General features: G+C 39.3%; 1 protein-coding gene across 4 annotated transcripts in view; it reads right to left on the bottom strand.

Moving 5' to 3' along the window:
* suco (SUN domain containing ossification factor) overlaps positions 1–20,071 on the bottom strand; it is a 44,981-nt gene that overhangs the window by 19,560 nt on the left and 5,350 nt on the right. For 3 of the 4 annotated variants that reach the window (XM_087836883.1, XM_087836884.1, XM_087836885.1), the window contains exons 2-4: positions 5,005–5,119; positions 1,606–1,707; positions 232–551 (exon numbers count right to left, since the gene is read on the bottom strand). In XM_087836883.1, coding sequence (XP_087693009.1) covers positions 232–551; positions 1,606–1,707; positions 5,005–5,119 — 537 coding nt within the window. Of the gene's footprint in view, positions 1–231; positions 552–1,605; positions 1,708–5,004; positions 5,120–10,411; positions 10,489–20,071 lie in introns of those variants that run through there. The other variant, XM_087836886.1, reaches the window with a different exon arrangement.

The following is a 20,071-nucleotide window of genomic DNA, read 5'->3' as shown; positions in this document are numbered from 1 at the left end:
CTTTGCAATGTCTGACATAACAATAGTGGCACTGAAACGGATTACGTTAGACCTGGACTGTTGTGAAATTGGCTTTAACCTTAAGAAGAACAACATGTTCTGTGGGTTGTTGTTTTTTTTTTAGCAATGTAGGATTAGAAATTCAGTTCTCCAATTTCAGTTTTGTGGTTATAGCCAACTTCTCTTGAAATACACCAGATCATTGGCTTGATGAAGTGAATCTGTGCTTACCCTGTGTGGGTCAGCCCAGCACTCTGTGAGGTAGGTTTGTTTTCAGCTTCATCGGGGGATGTGTCTGGGTTTGAGTCTAGATTGGGAATTGGTTCACTTGAAGTCTCTGCTGGGGTATCTGTGGTCACTTGGCCCTGTGCTGGAACTGGTTCTGGAGTGGCGAGCACTGGGGCATCATGGTCGTGGTCCTGTGTGTGAATCTGCAGGCCCAAGTCAGCCTGGGGATCTGGGGTAGGTTCTGGCTCAGGGGCAACAGGTACAGTATCTGACTCTGGGTCTAGCTTTGTCTCTTCCTCTCCAGCTTCTTGTGACTTCACAGTCTGGTAACAGAAGAAATACGTACATTTCTGATTAGGGCTGTTCGACATAACGATATATATCGGATGCCGATATAAAAACATCTACCGTTTCATTTTACGCTAACGTTTGTTTCGTGGTGTCGCAAAATAAACATTTACGGCAATATTTTTTCATCGTTTTGATGGTCACCGTAGTGGTTATATTCATTTCTTAAAGTTCTCTCTTTCTCTTATATTTAATATAACCACACTTCAGACGGACAAGCGCCTATTTTTATGCGTTGTCATTAGCAACAACGACGGTAAAACCATCGCTGTCCGCTTGTTTATTTTCCGCATAAACCTTTCACAATAAAGCTCAAGATCCTGTTGAGACTTTTCAAAATAAACTGAATCACGTGAAGGAGTATGCAGAGTATCTACGGATGAGAAGCAAAAAATAGCCGTCAGGTGCTAAAAAAAAAACAAACCAAAAACCAAAAACCTTAGACTCAAAAGTTAGAAGAGGCTTTTCCCCGCAGCACTTCTGTAATAAATACTCACAAAGAAAACTGTGGCCGTTACAACTTATGTCTAAAAAAATATATAGTTTCATGCATCAGTTAAAACACTCGAGTCCAGGTACACGACGCCCAGCTGGAAACACTTCACGCAAGTCGAGCTACCCTAGATTCACAGAAAATGTTAAATTTTTGTGATTTATATCGTTATCGGACGATAGATGTCTTATATCGGGATATGAGATTTTGGTCATATCGCACAGCCCTATTTCTCATGCAATTTACCTGCTCACCTAGATCAGTGCCATCCGATTAAGATCAACATTATTCATCATTTTCCTTTTCCAGTTCATGTGTTTGTGTCCCACGTACACAATATACTTTTAAGAGTTTATGGTGCACACTTAAAAGCTGAGCTCTGCCTCACACTCCACCTTTAAGGTATTTACAACCTCAATTTCCCTTTTTATATTGACACTATTTTTTTTAAAGCCTGCCTTAGTATCCTGCTCACTGTAACTTAACTTTTTGAGCGATACTCTGGAAAACTTCCAATAACTGATGTGTCTTTTTACCTCTTCATGGTGTATGTTTTGTTTTTGTAGTTGCTCTCGTGCTGCTCTCTCGGTCTCTAGCCCCATATCGTATGATGTGTGTGTCTTCCACTCTTCCACCACCTAGGAGAAAATAAATAATAAGAACACAGGATAAGAAATACAAGTTAATGACATTACTGGCATTGTTACTAGATTGAGTTTTATTCTAAAAGTTAGTTTTTTGCATGTAAAAATGTCAAAAGCAAAAGGTCTTTCCATCTCCTGATGTGAAAAAGCCTTTTGTCGATTAACAAAGGCAACATTATAAGGCTAATGACCGACTGCCAGGGCTGCTGGCAGGGCTGTTTGTTGTTGGACCTCAAACAATGATTCTTTTTCTTCTGTGCCCACAAATGCATACCAAAACTCATTCACTTCCCCAAATTATCATTCATTCTGATACTCACTGACACATGAATACAGAGAAGCATTTCAATTTTTTTTTAAAAGTGAGGCGATCTACAATTTTCCTTGTCCTACTTCGAATGGCTGCAATGATGTCGACACACTTTGTATGAACTACTTTCAGTTTAGACAATATTTAGCCACGAAAGGCTGAGAAAACATGTAGAGCTTCAAGTTTAAACCCACAGGGCAGGTCCTAACCTAAATCACATCAACCTCTATGACTGATTCTGCAGAGTAGACCAGGTTCTGACAGCGTGTAACTGGGCTGGTTACTCAGCTTTGTGAGTAACCATTTACCTGGATTTGGTTCCACTTTTCCCTACATGTAATTTTAAGTCTTGAGGAAGACCTTCACTATCATTTTATAGTTTTTAAAGTTAAACAACCAATGCCATTTTCCCTTTCATTATCTCCTACCCTTATAGAGTTTACAAGCCCCATTTTCTGTATTTCTGCATAAATATAACCTAAAGAAGAAGAAGAAGAAAAAAATATATATATATACAAAATATTCGATTGGGGACAATGATTATATTGCATATCTGTGAGTGCAAGAGTAATTCAAAGTGTAAAATTATGTTGTTTTTCATCATAAATGAATGAAAATTTAAATTGTCTATTTTTTTTCTCTCCAAAATGCAGTGTAATAACCATCGATTATTGTCTGCCAACTACTCAGATTGTCATTTTATTAATCTTATCAACATTTGATGGTGGCAGATGGAACAGGAAGTCTTGGCCTGGATAGCCACCGACTACACTTTGGATAGTCTCAGGAAGCTATTTTTCAATGTGTTCCCAGATAAAGTCTTCCGGTTCTCTTTGTGCTTGTTAAGTCTGATGTAATTAGCCATTTTCAGATCCAAATACTCTTTTGTTTGCCTAAAGCAAAGATGTTCAGTGGTACCATTCATGTTTAAAAACAGCCCAGATTCACTAAACTCCATTAAAGTGATCAGCGGAGCCGTTCTTCCAGATGTTAGAAGGTATTGGTAAGCTATAGTTACCTAGTTGATGTATAAAGATGTAACGAAGAAAAAAGTAAATACTAGAAAGATTTTGGAGGGTTTTACACTAGTTGACACATTTATCTGCCACTCAGCTAGCTGGGTATCTTTAGGCTATTATAAACATCGCAACACTGGCAAAGTATTAATTGAAATACAGCACTTGTGAGCCATCAGATCACAGGAAGAAGATAAAGAAAATAGGCAATAAAAGCCCAGAGTGTCTGATATGATCCTACCCAAAAGTATATATAATTATTAATTGCTGGAGGGATACTTCGAAAATGCTCCCTAACCTTATTTGTAAAACAGGAATTTTAGTTGGGCAGACAGGGCTCTAGAGTGCAACCAATTTGGTCGCAAATGCGACCAGATTTTTCAGTGGTGCGACTAAAAAAAAAAAATTTGGTTGCACCTGTGCGACCAATTGTTCAGGTACAAAAAAAATAAAAAAAATCTGCAACCTTCCCTGTGGTTAACAACAGACACACATTATGCCCCTATCGTGGACTAAACCAATCAGAGATAGTAAGGGGCGGGACCTCTCTGATTGGCCGTGGTCCAGTTGAAAGTGCAGGTGGAAGTGGGAGGTGAGTAGCTGTCGGAGCTTAGCGATTCTGATGCGTCCGGTCCGCACTGTGATTACATCTTTTTGCGCTGATTCTGAGCTGCAGGTTTTGTCTCTCTCCAACCAAAATTCGCAGAGCCAGCAGCAAAAGAAGCAGTAAACTGCGCTTCACATTTGATCAATGTCGTCATGAATTTTGCTGTTTTGCTTCCACGACTATTAAAACCACACTTCATGCACAGCTAGCTCTCTCTCTATCTCTCTCTGTACTTCAAGAACAGTTTCCCGTCTCCAATCTCTGTTTTCTGTATTATTCATTCGCTTATTACCCACCAGTCTACCATTGTTTACACCGCTGTCGGCTGTCGTCTTCTTTTCTTTTTTTCACTTAAATGACCTCGGACAAGAAAGCCTATTTTTTCTGTTGTTCAATACTGAAGAAATGTAAACTTTATATGCAGAACATTGTAGAATATTTTAAGTTTATCTGCTATAAAAAGCCAGACCAGGAAAATCTCCTTCATGTTTTTCTGTGTTTTATTCTCAGTTACTTTCACACAAAGGCATCTGCTGTGATGTTCACAATTCTGATGAAGTCAGTACTGATAAATGATCAGAATTATAATATTTCTGAGTGTCTGAGGCTAAGTTGAATCGAATCGGGACTTTGAAAACCGGAATCGAATGGATTATAGAAATCAGTGATGATACCCAGCCCTAGTGAGCAGCCTAGGCACGACAGAAGTGGATGTAGCTGTAATAGGAAAAGAACTATTGCTAACTTTTCTGTTAAGTTAAGGCCTGATCCTTCTGAAATTCATAGCCAGTGCTCTGACATGGTGTCATCAAGCTTTGAATGCTGAAAAAGCACAGTGTATCCAGAAAAACACATTAGATTATATAAATTATTATAAAATTTGTGTGCGCCTAACTTTTGTGCCGGTACGCCTAACTTTTTAAAGTTAGGCGTACCGGTACGCCCATGGCAAAAAGTTAGTCTAGAGCCCTGGCAGACAGTGATCCACTTCTGACGGACCAACATATTGGTCTCCAGGATATCAGTGAGTTTTTAAATAAGTTAGCTTAAAGGTGTACTCCAAACACTGCTAATTGAAGACTTTCCTACTCAGAACAGCAGGTCACTGAAATAACAAGAACCTTAGCCAAAAAAGAAGGGCCTTGGAGCCAACTTAGCAAACACACCAGCCCATTTTTTCGTCAACGTTTACTGGGTCACTAAAGTTCATGACCCAACTCCCACAGGTACAACTTGGAGTTAAGATGACCGTTTCTGTTTTTCACATTAAGAATGATTATACAAGTCTCCAAATCGTAATTCGTTACAGTTGTTCATCAAAAGCTGAGATACATGAAAAGGCCAGAACTTCTACATACCTTGTTTTGCGTGGAGTCCTGCTTCTGCTCGAGGCCATCAGGATCTTTCTCCTGTCGAGGCTGACCTGAGCCGGACAAGCTCTGCTCTGAACAATAGACATGTTGACTAGGGTACCTGAAAGACAAACAAGAGAAGATTTGTTAGAACATTTATAAGCTTTTATATACATAAAAAAAAAAGAAAAAAGAAGGATTACTATAGAAATACTTAGGCTGTATACAGCCTAAGTAGCCTCGGGGGAAAGAGCCACTCACACAGTTAATTAAAGCACTGACTATAGGAGAACAAAGAAAGCTCTGAGTACAGGAGAGCAAAAGTAGAGATTCAAAACAAGGGCTAAAACCAAAGGAAGGAGTGCAAATTAAGTTACAAGGAGAGACAGACAGGAACAGAATTGCATGAACAAAACAGGGTAAACCAAACCTTTTGTCATGTGTATTCTTATAAGCTGCTCAAGGCAAACAATTTTCTTTGATTCAAATTTGGCTCAGGATATTGCTGTAATTCTTTTAGCCATTTGAAAGTCAAGTTAAAAAAAAAGTGTAGCCTGGGCACTTTCTGCACTGCTTCTTCGTGTAACTACTAATGCCTATCCATTTAAACACGCAGGTGTTCTACACCAGCTGTTCTGAAAATTTCGCTAATTCGTAGCTCTTAAATCACCGACTGTGAGGAGAATAAAAGTACTTTTACTGAATTGACAAAGTTGCAAACACACACACACACTATTGTGTTTTTTTTAAGTTACACACATTTCATACTTCATGTGAAATGAGCATTTTGTGAGATATTGAGATTCCCATGACTCTGTTATGTTCACCAACTTCCACCAACCTGCAGCGTGTTCAAACTCACATAATCTCAAAAATTACTGGGGTGGGGTGGGTGTGTGCGTGCGAGTGGTGGTGGGGCACGTTAACCTTCTATCAAATGAATGTCAACTGCAACAGTAAGTTAATAAAAAGGAGATCAAACAAGGATGGAAAGGTTATGAAACCACAAGACCAGAGCTAATAAAAGGCAAACAAAGCAAGAGACCGAACAAAGAAACAAGGCAGGGAGGCAGGAAAGATAGGCACAGCTGTTTCTCAGTTATTACTATATTAGTGGAGTAGAAAAGCAAAATGAAACAAGAGGTATGTCTCAACTGTCTTAACAAGTTAACTTAAGCCATCTGTCAGTTAGTTGATATTATAACAGGGTGAACAAGTTAGTCAGCATACAGACTTGGAGCCATTCATTTGGCTTATAGAATTAGTTAAACTGAATGGCTTTAGCTTTAAAGAAAGAACTCACACATTTGGGAAACAAAACAGAAAACTTAAACTGATTAAATAATTTAGTTCACGTCGGTGAAAAATCAACAAACCGTGTCAAAGCTTCCAATGTAAGAAACCGCCTGCTCATTTAAACTAGAGCTCATGTGCACCTACGAAAGTAAGCATACAAAGCTCAACCCTGAAGCATAAAAACACCCATCAGTAACTGTTGCACAGACAGACAGAAAGACAACTCTACTCGCAAGTGCCATGTGATCCTCAGGCTGAAACCGTTCCCCTTGAGTGCTCAAATGTCAGGAGAGAGTGAAACACGTGGACAATCATGTTAGCACTCTGTCAGCCTGGCTGTCAGGAGTAAGGAGATGCACAGTGAGCAACATACGCAATCACTGACAGACAACCATCTGTGCAAGTCAGTGTCCTGTCACTCAGAGAACCCTGCCTTCTGTATATTCTATGTTTGAAGAGATTAAATAGAGAAAAAAAAACAAACAAAAAAAAAAAAAACATGAGAAGAACATCTTTTGAAAGCTTTGACCCCTCTAATATAATCATCTCGGGCACAGACATTCACCAAACCTTCTGTTTAGGAAGGTCAGGCAATAGAAGCTGGCTTAAAGGGATGGTTAAATTAGATTGTTTCTCTTTCAGATATTAGAGAAACTGAGGTCTAGTGTCTTTGGTGGCAGGCCCGATATCATCAGGCGATATATGCTTTTTGCTGATTTATCAGTAACAGCATTCATCAAGGGTACACAAACACTTGATGCAGCAAAAACACAATCAGCAGATCTGAGTAGAGTTGGGCAGAGTGTAAATAATTACATAATTCTAAGGGAAATCTGTTCATGCGTTATGGTGATCGACTGAAATCTCACTTAAAAAGTGAACAAAATAAATCAATAAAAAGAAAAACTAACAAACCCACAATCAAATATCATTATCACATCAGTATAATAATAATAATAATAATAATAATAATAATAATAATAATAATAATAATATCATTAAAAACAAATGCTATAGTCAGTCAGGCTCTACTGATGGGATTCACCTGAGTTTATTACAAAATGAATCACAGCCCAGTCTATGGTTTTACCCCAGTTTAAATATTGGGCAGAGGAGCAAAGTGTTATATCTGTGCCAGAGCTCAATTCTAAAGAGTATTAAACTCTAAAACGGAGGAATTAAATTTACTGTTGTTTTAGAAACAGGTTGCTACACAAGCACATTTTAACCACATTTGTTAATTGTCATTTCATTTATTCAAGTATGACAGACATCTTATCTTGTTAAACAGGAAAATTTATAGATCGCTCTTAAATTAAAGTCATACAGACTCATCGACTCTTTTCGAACCCTGACACAGCTGTCAAAATGAAATGATGAAATATGTGCACGGACGTATATGTGTTAACACCTCGTAGTGTAAGCGTTCCCCCAAAGGTGATAAAATGAGCCACAAAGCCAGAGGGGGAATCCTAAGAGCCAATCACTAGACAGACACTAAGGAGTAAATATGGAGCACAAGCTAATGTATCATCCTGACTAAACTTGGATCCATAGCTTTAAGCTATTTTGTGTTGCGTTTCAAATGTCTCCTGTGACCCCTTATAACTCAAACACACATGAATGTAAAGGGAAAACATCATCCATTCAGTGACGTCACGACATTATGTAACAGACCATTAGCATATCATGTGGTCAACGTGGCATCCATGTATGCAACAGGGATGATTAATGGTTTTATCCTAAAATACTTTTAACTTCAATTTTAAACAAACATGAACGTTCATGAAAATATTGATTTGTTACCCAATCATCACAGGCTGACTAAAGAGCAGAAAAATCATTAAAACACATGTTTAGTCAAGTCAGAGCTACTCCATGCCTTCCAAAGCTAAACCAGTGTTTCACACACAGACACATATGAATCATAGATGCCCACACAGTCAAATACAGACTCTTTATCCTAATATCAAAAAGGAACAAAATTTACTCAAAAATCTTTCGAAAAAACTAAAGTTTCAGGAAAATCCATGCCATGTGCCTGACACTGACATGCCATGCTTGAGATGGTGTTTGCACAGGGGGCAGGTCATAGTGGTCCTTGGTCATAGCGAAATCTCTTCATGCAGGAAGGCATGATTTCTTTGTCTAACAAAGCCTAAATATAAATGAATGCTGTAAAAGTGTTATCCAGTTCGTTTTATTTTGGATTATAATAGACTTCTGTTACAGGTTTCAGGCTACAGCCACCTCAAATCGCTCACCAGATCCTTGCCTGCAAAACTCTTCCATACTCTTTGTACAGGAAGAGAAATAAGGGAACAAAAACCATCACTGCATAGTCGCAAAGCTTGCAGTGCAAGCTTTTCCTACACCAATCAACTGTTGCATTGCAGATCTATTGAATCACATGTGTCAAGTCAAGGAAATAATCTGACCAGTAAAGCAGAATCAATAATGGCATTGCTAACAATCAGTGAAAACACATCACGTCAACATGCAACAGCTGCCCTGTGCAGCTTCCTTTTGGTTGCTTCCACCTTTTTAGTCTTCGTGACTTATCCAAAAATCATTTATGACTTGAAAGTGCATGTGTGGCCTGTAATTACACAGAGACAAGCAGTCGATCATGAGACGGAAGATAAAAGAGGTTGTGTCTGAGTTAAGAGTCTGAAAGAAAACAAATAATCAATATAGCAAAAATAGGAGTAACATGAAGTAATAATGTTATTTTCACTTTCGATCTATGCATGTATTACACCAATTCAGAAGCTGAAACACAGTGCAAACCCATCAATTTAACATAAATCTTTAAATGTGCATCTCACACGAACTGTACTTTTATTGTTATAGAGGAAATAGAATAAGTGACAGGTACCAGATAATTTTGGAGTCTGAGCTGTCTTTTTAAAACAAGATCCTGTGTGGTTTTGGTCAGAAACCTTCAGCTATAAGACGCCTGCAGCTTTGTCCTTTGATTTCTTGACTCTGCATGATCTGCTTACGTAAAGCCGTTCTACAACTGCCACAAAGCCTTTGCAAAGATCAGACATCCTCTGGATACTTTGCCAAGTTCTGATATGCTTATTTCCTTATTTTTGCCTGATGAAACCTAGACTTTTTCACTTTCAAGTTTCAGATAAAGGCCAATATGGTCAAATGGAAAAAGTAAAAAAGGTGACTTCAGAAGTGACTTTGCAGCTGCTGCTTCTGTGCAAAGCATGCTCAGTGATGCATCAACTAAACACTTCTTGTTATCATTTTTTTAAAACTATCATTCAATCTCTCAGATAAGCGCCCTTGTGTAAAATGCAGATGGGTGACAGACAGATCTCACAGTACACGTCTGTGCATAAACTTCCTTGATCATGAATGCAAATCTCACAATCATCCACAATGTGACTCACTGGGAAAGCGTTTAAAGGGAAACTTGCAAAGTCATAAATGTGTCCAATCAAATGAAAAACATTCAAATACAAAGATTAATAAATAACCTCAATTCCCCCCCCAAAAGTGGGACACTGTAAAAGGCAGGTAAACATTTGATAAGTTCAACTGTGAATAAAATATGGGTTTACAATATTTACAAATGATTGCGTTCCTTTTTTAGCTTTTGTGTTCTGCCTTTTGAATTGGGGTTGTATACGGAGCAATTCAAGAGCACAAATATGCTGTTTGTACTGAGACATTTAAACCCAAACCAAAATGTCAAACAAGTGGGAGGCACGGTTGGCCTGGCTCCATTCATTCATTCATGGGGATGATGCAGAAAGACCTCAGTGTTGACATTTCTTCCAAAGGTAAGGAGGTAAGGCTGGTGAAAAGAGGAGGAAAAAAAAAAAACAACCCCCCCCCCCCCCCCCAAAAAAAAACAAACAAAAAAAAAACAACAACAAAAAAACCTCCAAAAACCTCAAACCAAAACAAAAACAGATAAAATATAACTAAATAAAAACAAAAAAGAGGAGCCGATGTGAGAGTATCAGCTTTGGGGGTATACCGTGACCTACTTTTTAAAATTCAAAAGTGTATGCAACAGTGGGAGGGGGAACATAGTACCCACAAGTGAAGAAGTGGGGAGAACACTGTAGCACACTGTATGGCATTTATTACATACCAGTAGTGGGTTAAGCTCAAGAAGGAGGAGCATGAGTCAGCAGTCGGCAGAGTCTTCCCCATTCTGCTTCTCCTCTTGTTTCCTGACCGAACTCATACGGTCCCTGGATTTTCAATAAGTCTTTTGCCTTTTGCATATTAGTCTCTAAAAGGAAGAAATATTCCTAATAATGACGAAGATAACACTTTATAGCCAGATGCACAGAGAGGCAATAGCTACATGTCTGTGCTGGTTCCCAGCAGACAAATCCCCTGATATTTCCTGTTGGCTTTAGGCGCATTCAGAATCGGGAGACACGATTCAGCCTCATCGAATCAACTGTACTATACTAACTGACTGGGTTGACACAGAGGAGACAAAACTGCAGAGGCAACAAAGCGAGAACTGATTAATCTGCTGACAACAAGTCTAATTTTATCGCCAGCTGCATGGCATGCAAAGTGCCCTCTGATCTCTTGTCACGCAGGAAGTTTTCCTTCTGTCTTAAAGATTTCAGACATATTGATGTACGCCTATGACCTTTCTCCTCTTTCTCCCATTCGTTTTTAAAAAAAAATGAAATATCAATAACATATACAAAAGGTTAACACTCATCATCCTACCCTGTCATACAAACTGAACTTGGTCCCAACATGACACTGCAGCACACGTAGCCTTCAACGTGAGTCACAGGAGATTAGTTGCCGTCTTTCGATTTCCTGACCTAAATCTCTGACCAGCTTGTTGCTCTCCATTACGTAAACTCTCCCTGACACACATTCATTTTAAATAACCAACAGCATGTGATAAGTCTTAGAAATCCACTAAAAAAAAAAAAAAAAAAAAAACCTTTCTATTTTGACACAAACAACAAGTTAAAAGGAGAAATGTCAAATAAGGTTAAATTACTCAAATTACTATGGTTTTAAATTCATAATAAAGAGCAGAGTGAATACTACATTATCTGTCTAGTGTCCACAGGGAAAGGAGAGTCTTGTGATGTTCACATTATTCCAGATATGAGGGGAGTTGCTGGCTGGAGTGAGTTAAGAAGGAAAACCATGTCAATAACAGCTTAACTTGAGTTCAAGGATTTATTTTCCTTAGCCACAGAAATTGACAGAAAGACACACAATGTTTTACTTTCACACTGAATAGAGACAGGAACATGGGAAAGGTAAAAGAGCTGAGGAGAGAATCCAGGATCCACGTGGCCAGAGGTGGATTATGGGGCGTGGAGATGTGCCAGGGCTTGCCTGGAAAAGTAGGCCAGAGCATCTGTCAAGCAGACAAAAAACACGCCGTCACTGTTTGGAGGAAAACAGAGGGCAGTGCCTAAAGCTCGGCCTTAAGAGGACTGACCATGTCTGCGTGTGCAAGTTGGAGTCTGTGTGCACGCCAGTTTTGCTCCACGTTGAAGCATGAAATAACGGACAACAGCAGTTTGTTCTAAAGCTTGCTGATCCTCCATAATCCTCTTCACTGATGCATCCTCGTATCCACCAGGACAGAGCGGCTGAACTGGAAAACTGCTCGCTCCCCAACTCAGAGAGTTCTTAACCAGGGTCTAGCTGCAGCACATTGCTGGTATAAGCAGGTGTTCTGGCCTGGTTTATTGACTGCTGGTGAAGTACATCAGGGATCTTCAAGATTTTTCATTTTCAAGCACTACATGGTCATGCACTAGTTTACACAGCTCCTTGTTCTCATGATTCAGCCTTGAGAGCTCCGAGAGTTCCTTATCACTCTCGTCACGCAACAAATTAGCATCCAAAGATGATAAAGAATTTTTCCTCATCGCTGACGCAAATTCTTAATTTGCTTTTTAAAATACTGAATCTCCCTTTTCTGATGATCTCCAGTCTCATGTCAGCCTTTTTATAGTCTTCATGCAGACTACATTTTTTAAAATCTTTTGATAATCATTTCATGTTTTTCCTCATCTGCGATCATCAAACTTGCCATGCAATTTAACTTTCCATGAAAAACCATGTCAAAATTTGTACCCTATTTTGTCACCTATAAGGTGACTGATAACTATCACTGAATGCATTTTTCCCCCTCTATATTCAACACTTGTCAAATGCTCATGTTTACTACCTAGTGCTGCAGACGCATTAACCTGTAAACATTAGCAATGCTGCATTTTTCTTACTGCCTTCCTCCGCTTGGAGTGACCCAAGTTACTGTAATGGGGTTTGAGTACTGGGTTCATTTGCCTAAGTGCTATAATGCTATGTGCTGACTTGACGTATTGGAGGAGTAGAGGCACTGCAATATACTTCAGCCTTTAAGAATAACTAGCCCTGCTTTCTGACATAAAGATACAGGCCTGTACTTATCAAGCATCAGATCAGATCAGAAAGCAGTCACACCTGACTCAGAGGGTGTTGCTTCATTTAGTTTTTACTTATTTGCCTAATTTTAGCTTACAGGTTGAAATATCTCAGTCTTTTCCTTAGAATCAAAGTGGAGTTCGCAGCTGTCCTAACCTGTCAGGATTTCCCAGTAGCTGGGAAGTAAAAGGAAAAAAAGTCTGTGCAACAACTAAGTGAACAGAAGATTAAATTAAAGGACAAATTGGGTAAAAAATCCCTGTCAGACTAATTGCACAAAAGCTTTAACGCAACTAATGGATAGATAGAAAAGGTGACGGTTAAGCATCTGTTAACAGTTAACGAGGGATCGACCAATTTAAATCGTAAAACTGCTTTATGATAACCCAACTAAGTGTGGAACAAAATAATATTGAGCAAGTTGCAACAGTAAATAATGGAGTCTAATGGACCGTTTAGAGCTAGTTTTGAAGGACCAGAGCACCAGTTAGGTTATCTGGTCAATGGGCTATGAGTTTATGTTTATGTGTCCATCATTAACCAAGCCACAATTCACGAATTTATTAATGGCTACACCTCATCAAATATTAGTCAGACTTTAATCAAGTGTACACGCAATAAAGACATGATGGGTCCTCACCCAATGTGTGCTCTAAGGCAGCGGTACCGGTCCGTGAGTCGTTTGGTACCGGGCCGTGAGAGTTGAGGCTCAGGTGTAAAACGTATGGTTTTCAGAGGTTTTTTTTTTTGTTTGTTTGTTTGTTTTTTTTAAATCTGTTTTCAGCGGTCGTCCCTCATATCGTTAACTCAGTTTTCCTGGGTCTTTTCACGTGTGTTATGAATAAATCTTCTTTTTTTCGGTACTGGTACTAGTTTGATTTTGTTGTATTTATCTGCGACACCTTAAAGGCTGGTCTGTGAAAATTGTCAGGCATAAACCGGTCCGTGGCGCCAAAAAGGTTGGGGATCGCTGCTCTAAGGTCAAGGCCACATCAGTCATTTTACAGGCACTTATCCATTTTCACAAAAAAATACTGCTCTTCCTTGAGTACTTGTCAGATCTTAGTGTCTTCACTTAAAACGGTGTCCCAACAACAAGGTGACATCTGTCAGTTTATAGCTAATATAATGAGATCTTTGATTAATCGGGTACCAGATGAAACACATCATCAGTGACGTTCTGGTTAAGTTTTAATCATATGTGCCACTTTTATCATTCAATTAACTGCATTTATTTGAAAGCTGTCCGATACGAAAACGAACGCTGAGCCAAAATTTGCATGTCACAAATTAATATTTAAACTGTATTAAAGCTCAGAGTGATAAAGCTTTTATTCTGCATCCCTTAAAACAGACGTCAGACTTTAACGTGTACGTGACAGTTTGTTACATAACGCCAAAACCTCATCCTGGTCCTTCTCAATATCACATAATTACAATTTAATAACACGCTTGAGTAGACTTTAGATCCTGAAAGGACACATACGCTTATAATCCAAACCACTTTAACCACTTTAAAGTATTTGTGAAACTTGTCTTTATGATTTATACGGATCACTCTGAGTATACCAGCACTGTGACGCACCTTCAACATTTACACAGGAGCCTTTATCCAGGATGTAGTTTGAATGAACAGACACACCTCTATTTGGGAGCTATCCCATGGTGCACCAAGTAGGCCAAGTCACCAGCACAAAGAAGGACTGCTGCTTCTACAGGCATAATTCACTAAACCAGCCAGCAGTCTACTGATTAAGACCATTTTTATAAAAAACCCAGGAATAAATCACAAATAAATTAATATATTTAAGGGGGGGAAAGGGGGGGGGGGGGGGGGGGAAGAAAGAAAATATCCAACATAACTGAAAAAAAAAAAAAAAAGACAAAAAAAGTCTTAAGTTTTAGTCTTTACTTAATTTGGTAAAGCAACCAGTTTGAGGCTTTGGTGAAAATGCCTATTGACAGTGACACTTCTACATGCACGACTGCTTTTATTGTAAAACTGGTTCTTGGTTCTTAACGTCTGATAAATGCCACTCCTATCATAAAAACAGCTAAAACTGAAACAAAGAATTTTTTTTAATTTTTTATTTTTTTTTTATTTTTTATTTTTTTTATTTTTTTTTTTCTCGTTTGGCTCTCAGCGGAGGCGGTCGCACTTTCCTCCTCTCCTCCTTACCCTTATCTTCCCTGCTTAGCCTCTCTGTCCTTGTCTGTCTCATGTGCATTACTTTTTTCCCTGGAACAGTCTCTCACTGTCGTTCTCTAAAACCTAAAAGAGAATTATGGATTTGATCAACTGGTCTCTGAATGCTATTGACACCCTCTTCTCAACGAGAAGTCTGGGCTCGGGAGAGCCCGAGTGCCCCGGAGGGACTTTCCCTGCCGGTTACACGATGGACGGGTGGCAGAAATGGAGGCTCGTGTGCCTGGCGGGACTGTCGATCGAGGACGCTGAAGATATTTACCTATTCGGAACCATGATAACGGGGTTCTTGCTGATCGGAGCTGGCATGGCCCTGACTTATCGGAGAAATAAGAGAGCGGAACCGGCTGTTCAAACCCCCCCAAAGCTGCCCGCTGGAATTGAAGCGACGGGACGAGTCGCGACCTCTCACAACGAACGCAGCATGGTTAACACCTTGGAGACGCTTACGGCTTCTGTGAAGGCTCAAAACAACACCATTGAGCGTATGGTGGGATACATCAGAGAGGGCCCTGCTCAAAATGACAACCTTGAGCGAAAGTTGGATCACATCACAGAACGGATCACTGCAGTTGTGAGGTCTCAGAATCAAAAGAATGATAACACCACGGATCAGAAGTTTGATACCATCATGGGGAGGCTCGCGGCTCTCCAACGGGAGATAGAGAGACCAGCATCAGAGTGTTAAAGATCAGCTTTGAAAAATCTCAATAAATCAACAAATTCGGGATCAAAATGCAGACACCACCACGGCGCCAGCTGCACAGGCCCAAGGCTGAAGCCGGACAGACACTCCCTGATAACGACTGTGATTTGACTATTCTCCCCATCCCATGCAAGGCCACCTGGATTGGCTGGAGGACTGTTTACTAGCCTGATAGGGCGAAGGACACTGTCTCAGCTGAACTATGGACACGCATACACACACACTTACACTGATAAGCACTCACTCATCTCCCCTTCCCTTTCCAACGCCTTCGATGCTTGTTACCTCCTGGGAACACGAGGCGGGTCTGGGCCCGCGCTGGCGAGTCGGCGCAGTGGCAGGATGTCTGCTGTGTTGCCTGGGATTACTCCTCATCCCCCTACTCCCACCCTGTGGCTTGTTATGTCTTCATAATGTTGTGCTGTGAACATTCATGTGCTTTTTTTGTGCAGAGGAGTTTTTTTTGTTTCCTGTTCTCGTGCTGTCCTACCATGGAAGCACAGCATGAGTAGGGGTCTCTTTTTTTCCTCTTGTACCTTCCCATTGTGTGTACATTTCAGTGTTTTTTCCGTAACTGCCGATCTCCGACTTGTAACCCCCATGTAATGTCTGTGTTATGTGTGTAAGGTCGGGGGGGGGTGTCTCATTTCACTGCGGGGCAACCTGTATGTGACAAATAAAATCTGAATCTGAATCTGAAGAAGAAGAAGATTAAAACAGGACTCTGGAATCCAGCTGCAAATAAACTGAATCCAAAATCAAAAAGCTACAGTAAAATGCAATAACCATTTTAACACCAGTTGGATAAACATTTTAAAGTCACGCTGGCAAAGACGGTGTGCGCAAAAACACCATTGAGCACCTAATTTTAAACACATTTGCAAAGACAAAGCCAAATAAGATTTGTATTTTATTATTCACAGATTTTTTTTTCACCATCATTCACTTTTCGCTTAGTTCTTCGATCTAGTAAGAAAAATAAAACTGCATAAAACAGAAACAAATGCATGCAGCCCTTTGTCACATATCCAGATTGTTTAGTATGATTTTGTGGATAAAGTTATTTTTATTCATTTTTTAAATAATTCAATTCATTGTTGTTGTTGTTTTATTATTATTATTATCATTATCATTATATGCAACCAGTTTCCCCTTTGAACATTAAAACTTCACACTGAAAAACCTGCAGAAAATGTTTGCACTTTAGCATTCATGAACTGGATACTATAATTGTTATTGATTAAATGCCTAACCCAGGGGTTTCAAACCCAGGGCTCCAGAGTCTTATGTGGCTTTTTTGTCCATCTGGCTCCCTATAAGTCTGACAAAAAACTAAATTAATATGAAAATGATCCTTTTAATTTTGCTGAAATTCAACTGCAGTGGTTAGCATGAATGCAAACACATAAACAGCTAGTCCTGAGTGCTACTAACCCAAAAAGTCAAGGAGAAAATTGGAGGCTTTAACTTGTTTTTTTGGCTGCCAATGCTCAGCTCCTGCTGTGTTCCATATATGGAAATCATACATCAAAAATATACCACACTGAGTTTTGTATTATAATCAAATAGGACTAAACCTAGTAAGAAGGGCATTTTATTTAATTTTCACTGAATGATGATGGCTTATAAATAATTATGTCTGTCTTACTTCAGCCTCGACATTTCATAAATATGTTTATACTCATTTTTATAAGACTAAGGAACTATATGAGGCTAAGGAAAACTAATTAAAAACTGAGCTGACACCCATATTTACTGTTAGACACCACGCTTTAAAACTATTATAGCCAAAAATAAACACAAATCTCTACTAGAGAAAAGATCCCATTAGCAGCAGTGACATTGTACATTACTGCAGTAGTCCCACAGAGGCTTGCCGATGAGACATCAGGACCATCGACCCAGACCAATGGGACTGAAAGATGCACTCATGTGATATAATCCAATTTGATAGGAAAAGCCACTTTGCCAGTGAGAGTTAGCATGGGTGGCTGTTGGATACAACAATACATGTGCATTCTTGGCCTGCATGGATACATCAGCCAGCACAGCAGGAGAACAAAAACCCATTAAAAATTCAACTTGGCACAAAGTGTACCAAAGTGCTGCAGCGTGGTGAAACATTTACATCTGACGTAGATGTTTCACTGCAAACTGGACCCTGTAAAAACCTAGAAGGGTTTGAAAAATAAAAGACTGGAAAGTGACAAGTACTGTGATATGTTGATTTTTAATATAATAATAGCTTATCTAATCATTTTGGATTTAGTAAAGTAAAGCAGATTTGATGATATTCTCTTAATGTACAAGCTCCAGCAAAACATCTCTTTATCTTTAAAATTGTCTAAGCCTTGTGGAAAAAAGGCCTCCTGCTGGGAATTGCTGACAGACACGCTTCATGCATTAGAAGACCAAACCATACCAACAAGAAAAAGGGAGACAAAAATGGTCCCACACACACACAAAACTCATGCATGAGAGCCTGTCAGTAGCAGCTAAAAGGTAAACAGTGAAGAGCAGTGAGTGAGAGGGGGGAAGGGAGAAAAGAAGAAGCAGAAGATTTTCACAGGGTGGAAAAAAGTAGTACCTTTCTCAAAAAGGGCAAGAAAACGCAAAGGAAATTTATACACCAAACTTGGGAGTATTTACTGTATACAGCTATTACAAATGACCTCAGACCCATAACACAACTGAAGATAAAACACCATCCTCTATGAATTATTTTAAACTTATTATATACTTAGCATATACTTTAAAATGCTTGCAGCATTAATTAGTCAGGAATCATAAACAATGTAACCACAAGAAGAAAAGGAGATCTAGTTAGAAAAGCAAGTGAAATGAATCACCTCCCTAACCTTTACCATGCCCTTGTGTCATACAAGTAAACACATGCAGTGATATTTTATTAGTTTTCTGACGTACATCTCCACCGTTAAAACCTTTCAATCTCCACCCTCTGAATACTATTCTCCATCGCAGCAAACAGTAGTATTTTCTTTCAAACCACTGATAAAGCCTCAGGCTGTTGGCCCGTATTCAGCGCTCACTGAACGACTTCCCAGAAAATGATTATGTTTGTGAAGAAAGATTGTGCAAATGCGTTCCTCCTCATATCATCAGGTCTGAGATTAAATTTTTTTTTTTTTTTTTTTTAAAGTTATGCATATATGTATTGTACGTCCTGAATACAACTGAGGGACATCACACTTTAATTGTGATTACTAAAATCTTTTTTAAGTGACGGAAGTGAGAGATCAAGACAAAAGCTATTTTAATATAAGCTCTGGAAAATGTCAGGAAAATCACGCAGTACCCAAGTCTGAAGTTGCTCTGATTGACAAGTTGACAAGTGAAGTTGGCAGATTGACAACAGCAAAACTCTAAAAAAAGTATTAAAATTATTCTGGCTACCTGTAAACGATCAAAAACAAATGGACTGGTGGTTTTTAAAAGTCTAATTTCAAAGGTGATTTTTTTTTTTTAATGATTCAAGTGTAAAGCAAATAAATAAGGAGATGGTGATGGGCATAGATTCATCCAGATGGTTGCAGACAGGGACAACAGAGATCAAACCAGGTGGCTTTGTGCACCTCAGGAGACCTGCATAGAAGCCATGGGGAGCACAAGAGAGCCAGCAAGTATCAGACACTCATGTCACAGAAAGCAGATCAGGTTAGAGACCACTGGAGCTTTGGAGACAACAATCAGGTGAAGGCAACTGTTAATGGACAGGTTTACATAGCTCTCACAGACCTTGTTGATTAAACGTTCTCTTTCCAGGCATGTTGGCTTGATCTTAACAAAGGAAAATCAAAACTGCTGTAAATGAAAGGGCTGCACATAACTTATAACAAAAGACAAGAAAAACAGGGGTAAAGTCACAATGCAGATTCCAACTGATGTGGACATTTTAACATGCAGCAACTCTGGGTAATGGCTAGAAAAGTTCAGGGCAGTTTTATATAAACCACATCAGACCATTTTGTCTAGCACTGCCTTGGTGGCACACTTCACAGTTGTTGACTGCTAAAAGAAAAAGTGGCAGCAGAAAGCATTAGCATACAGAGGGGTATGCAGCTGCGACATGAGAAGGCTAGAAAGCAAGAGAGTTTTATGTGCTCATCAGGCTCCATGGCCAGTGGGCAGGAACAAAGGCATGTGCTTTAGTGCCAGTCCAGCTCTGTCTCCTCACATAAAAACTAAAGCAACCAGCCCGCAGGGCAAGACCTTGGTTCAACAACAACACAAACTCGGACTGTGTTACTCAGCTTCTATTCTCTGGGCTTGCAGTAGAGACAAGCAGAGACAAAGTGAGATTACCAACAGCTTCCAAAAATTATGCATTCAAGCTGTGCATTTTGGCTGTGAAAACAAACGCATTTTAAAAATGATTTTAAAATGATCCGTTTAAAAACAAATTCAGAAAGCAA

The sequence above is a fragment of the Neolamprologus brichardi genome, chromosome 23 (assembly GCF_056152115.1).
Source record: "Neolamprologus brichardi isolate AB-2024 chromosome 23, ASM5615211v1, whole genome shotgun sequence".
Classification (NCBI taxonomy): Eukaryota; Metazoa; Chordata; class Actinopteri; order Cichliformes; family Cichlidae; genus Neolamprologus; species Neolamprologus brichardi.
The sequence above is the reverse complement of the archived record's forward strand: the minus strand, read 5'-3'. Positions and strand labels throughout refer to the sequence as shown.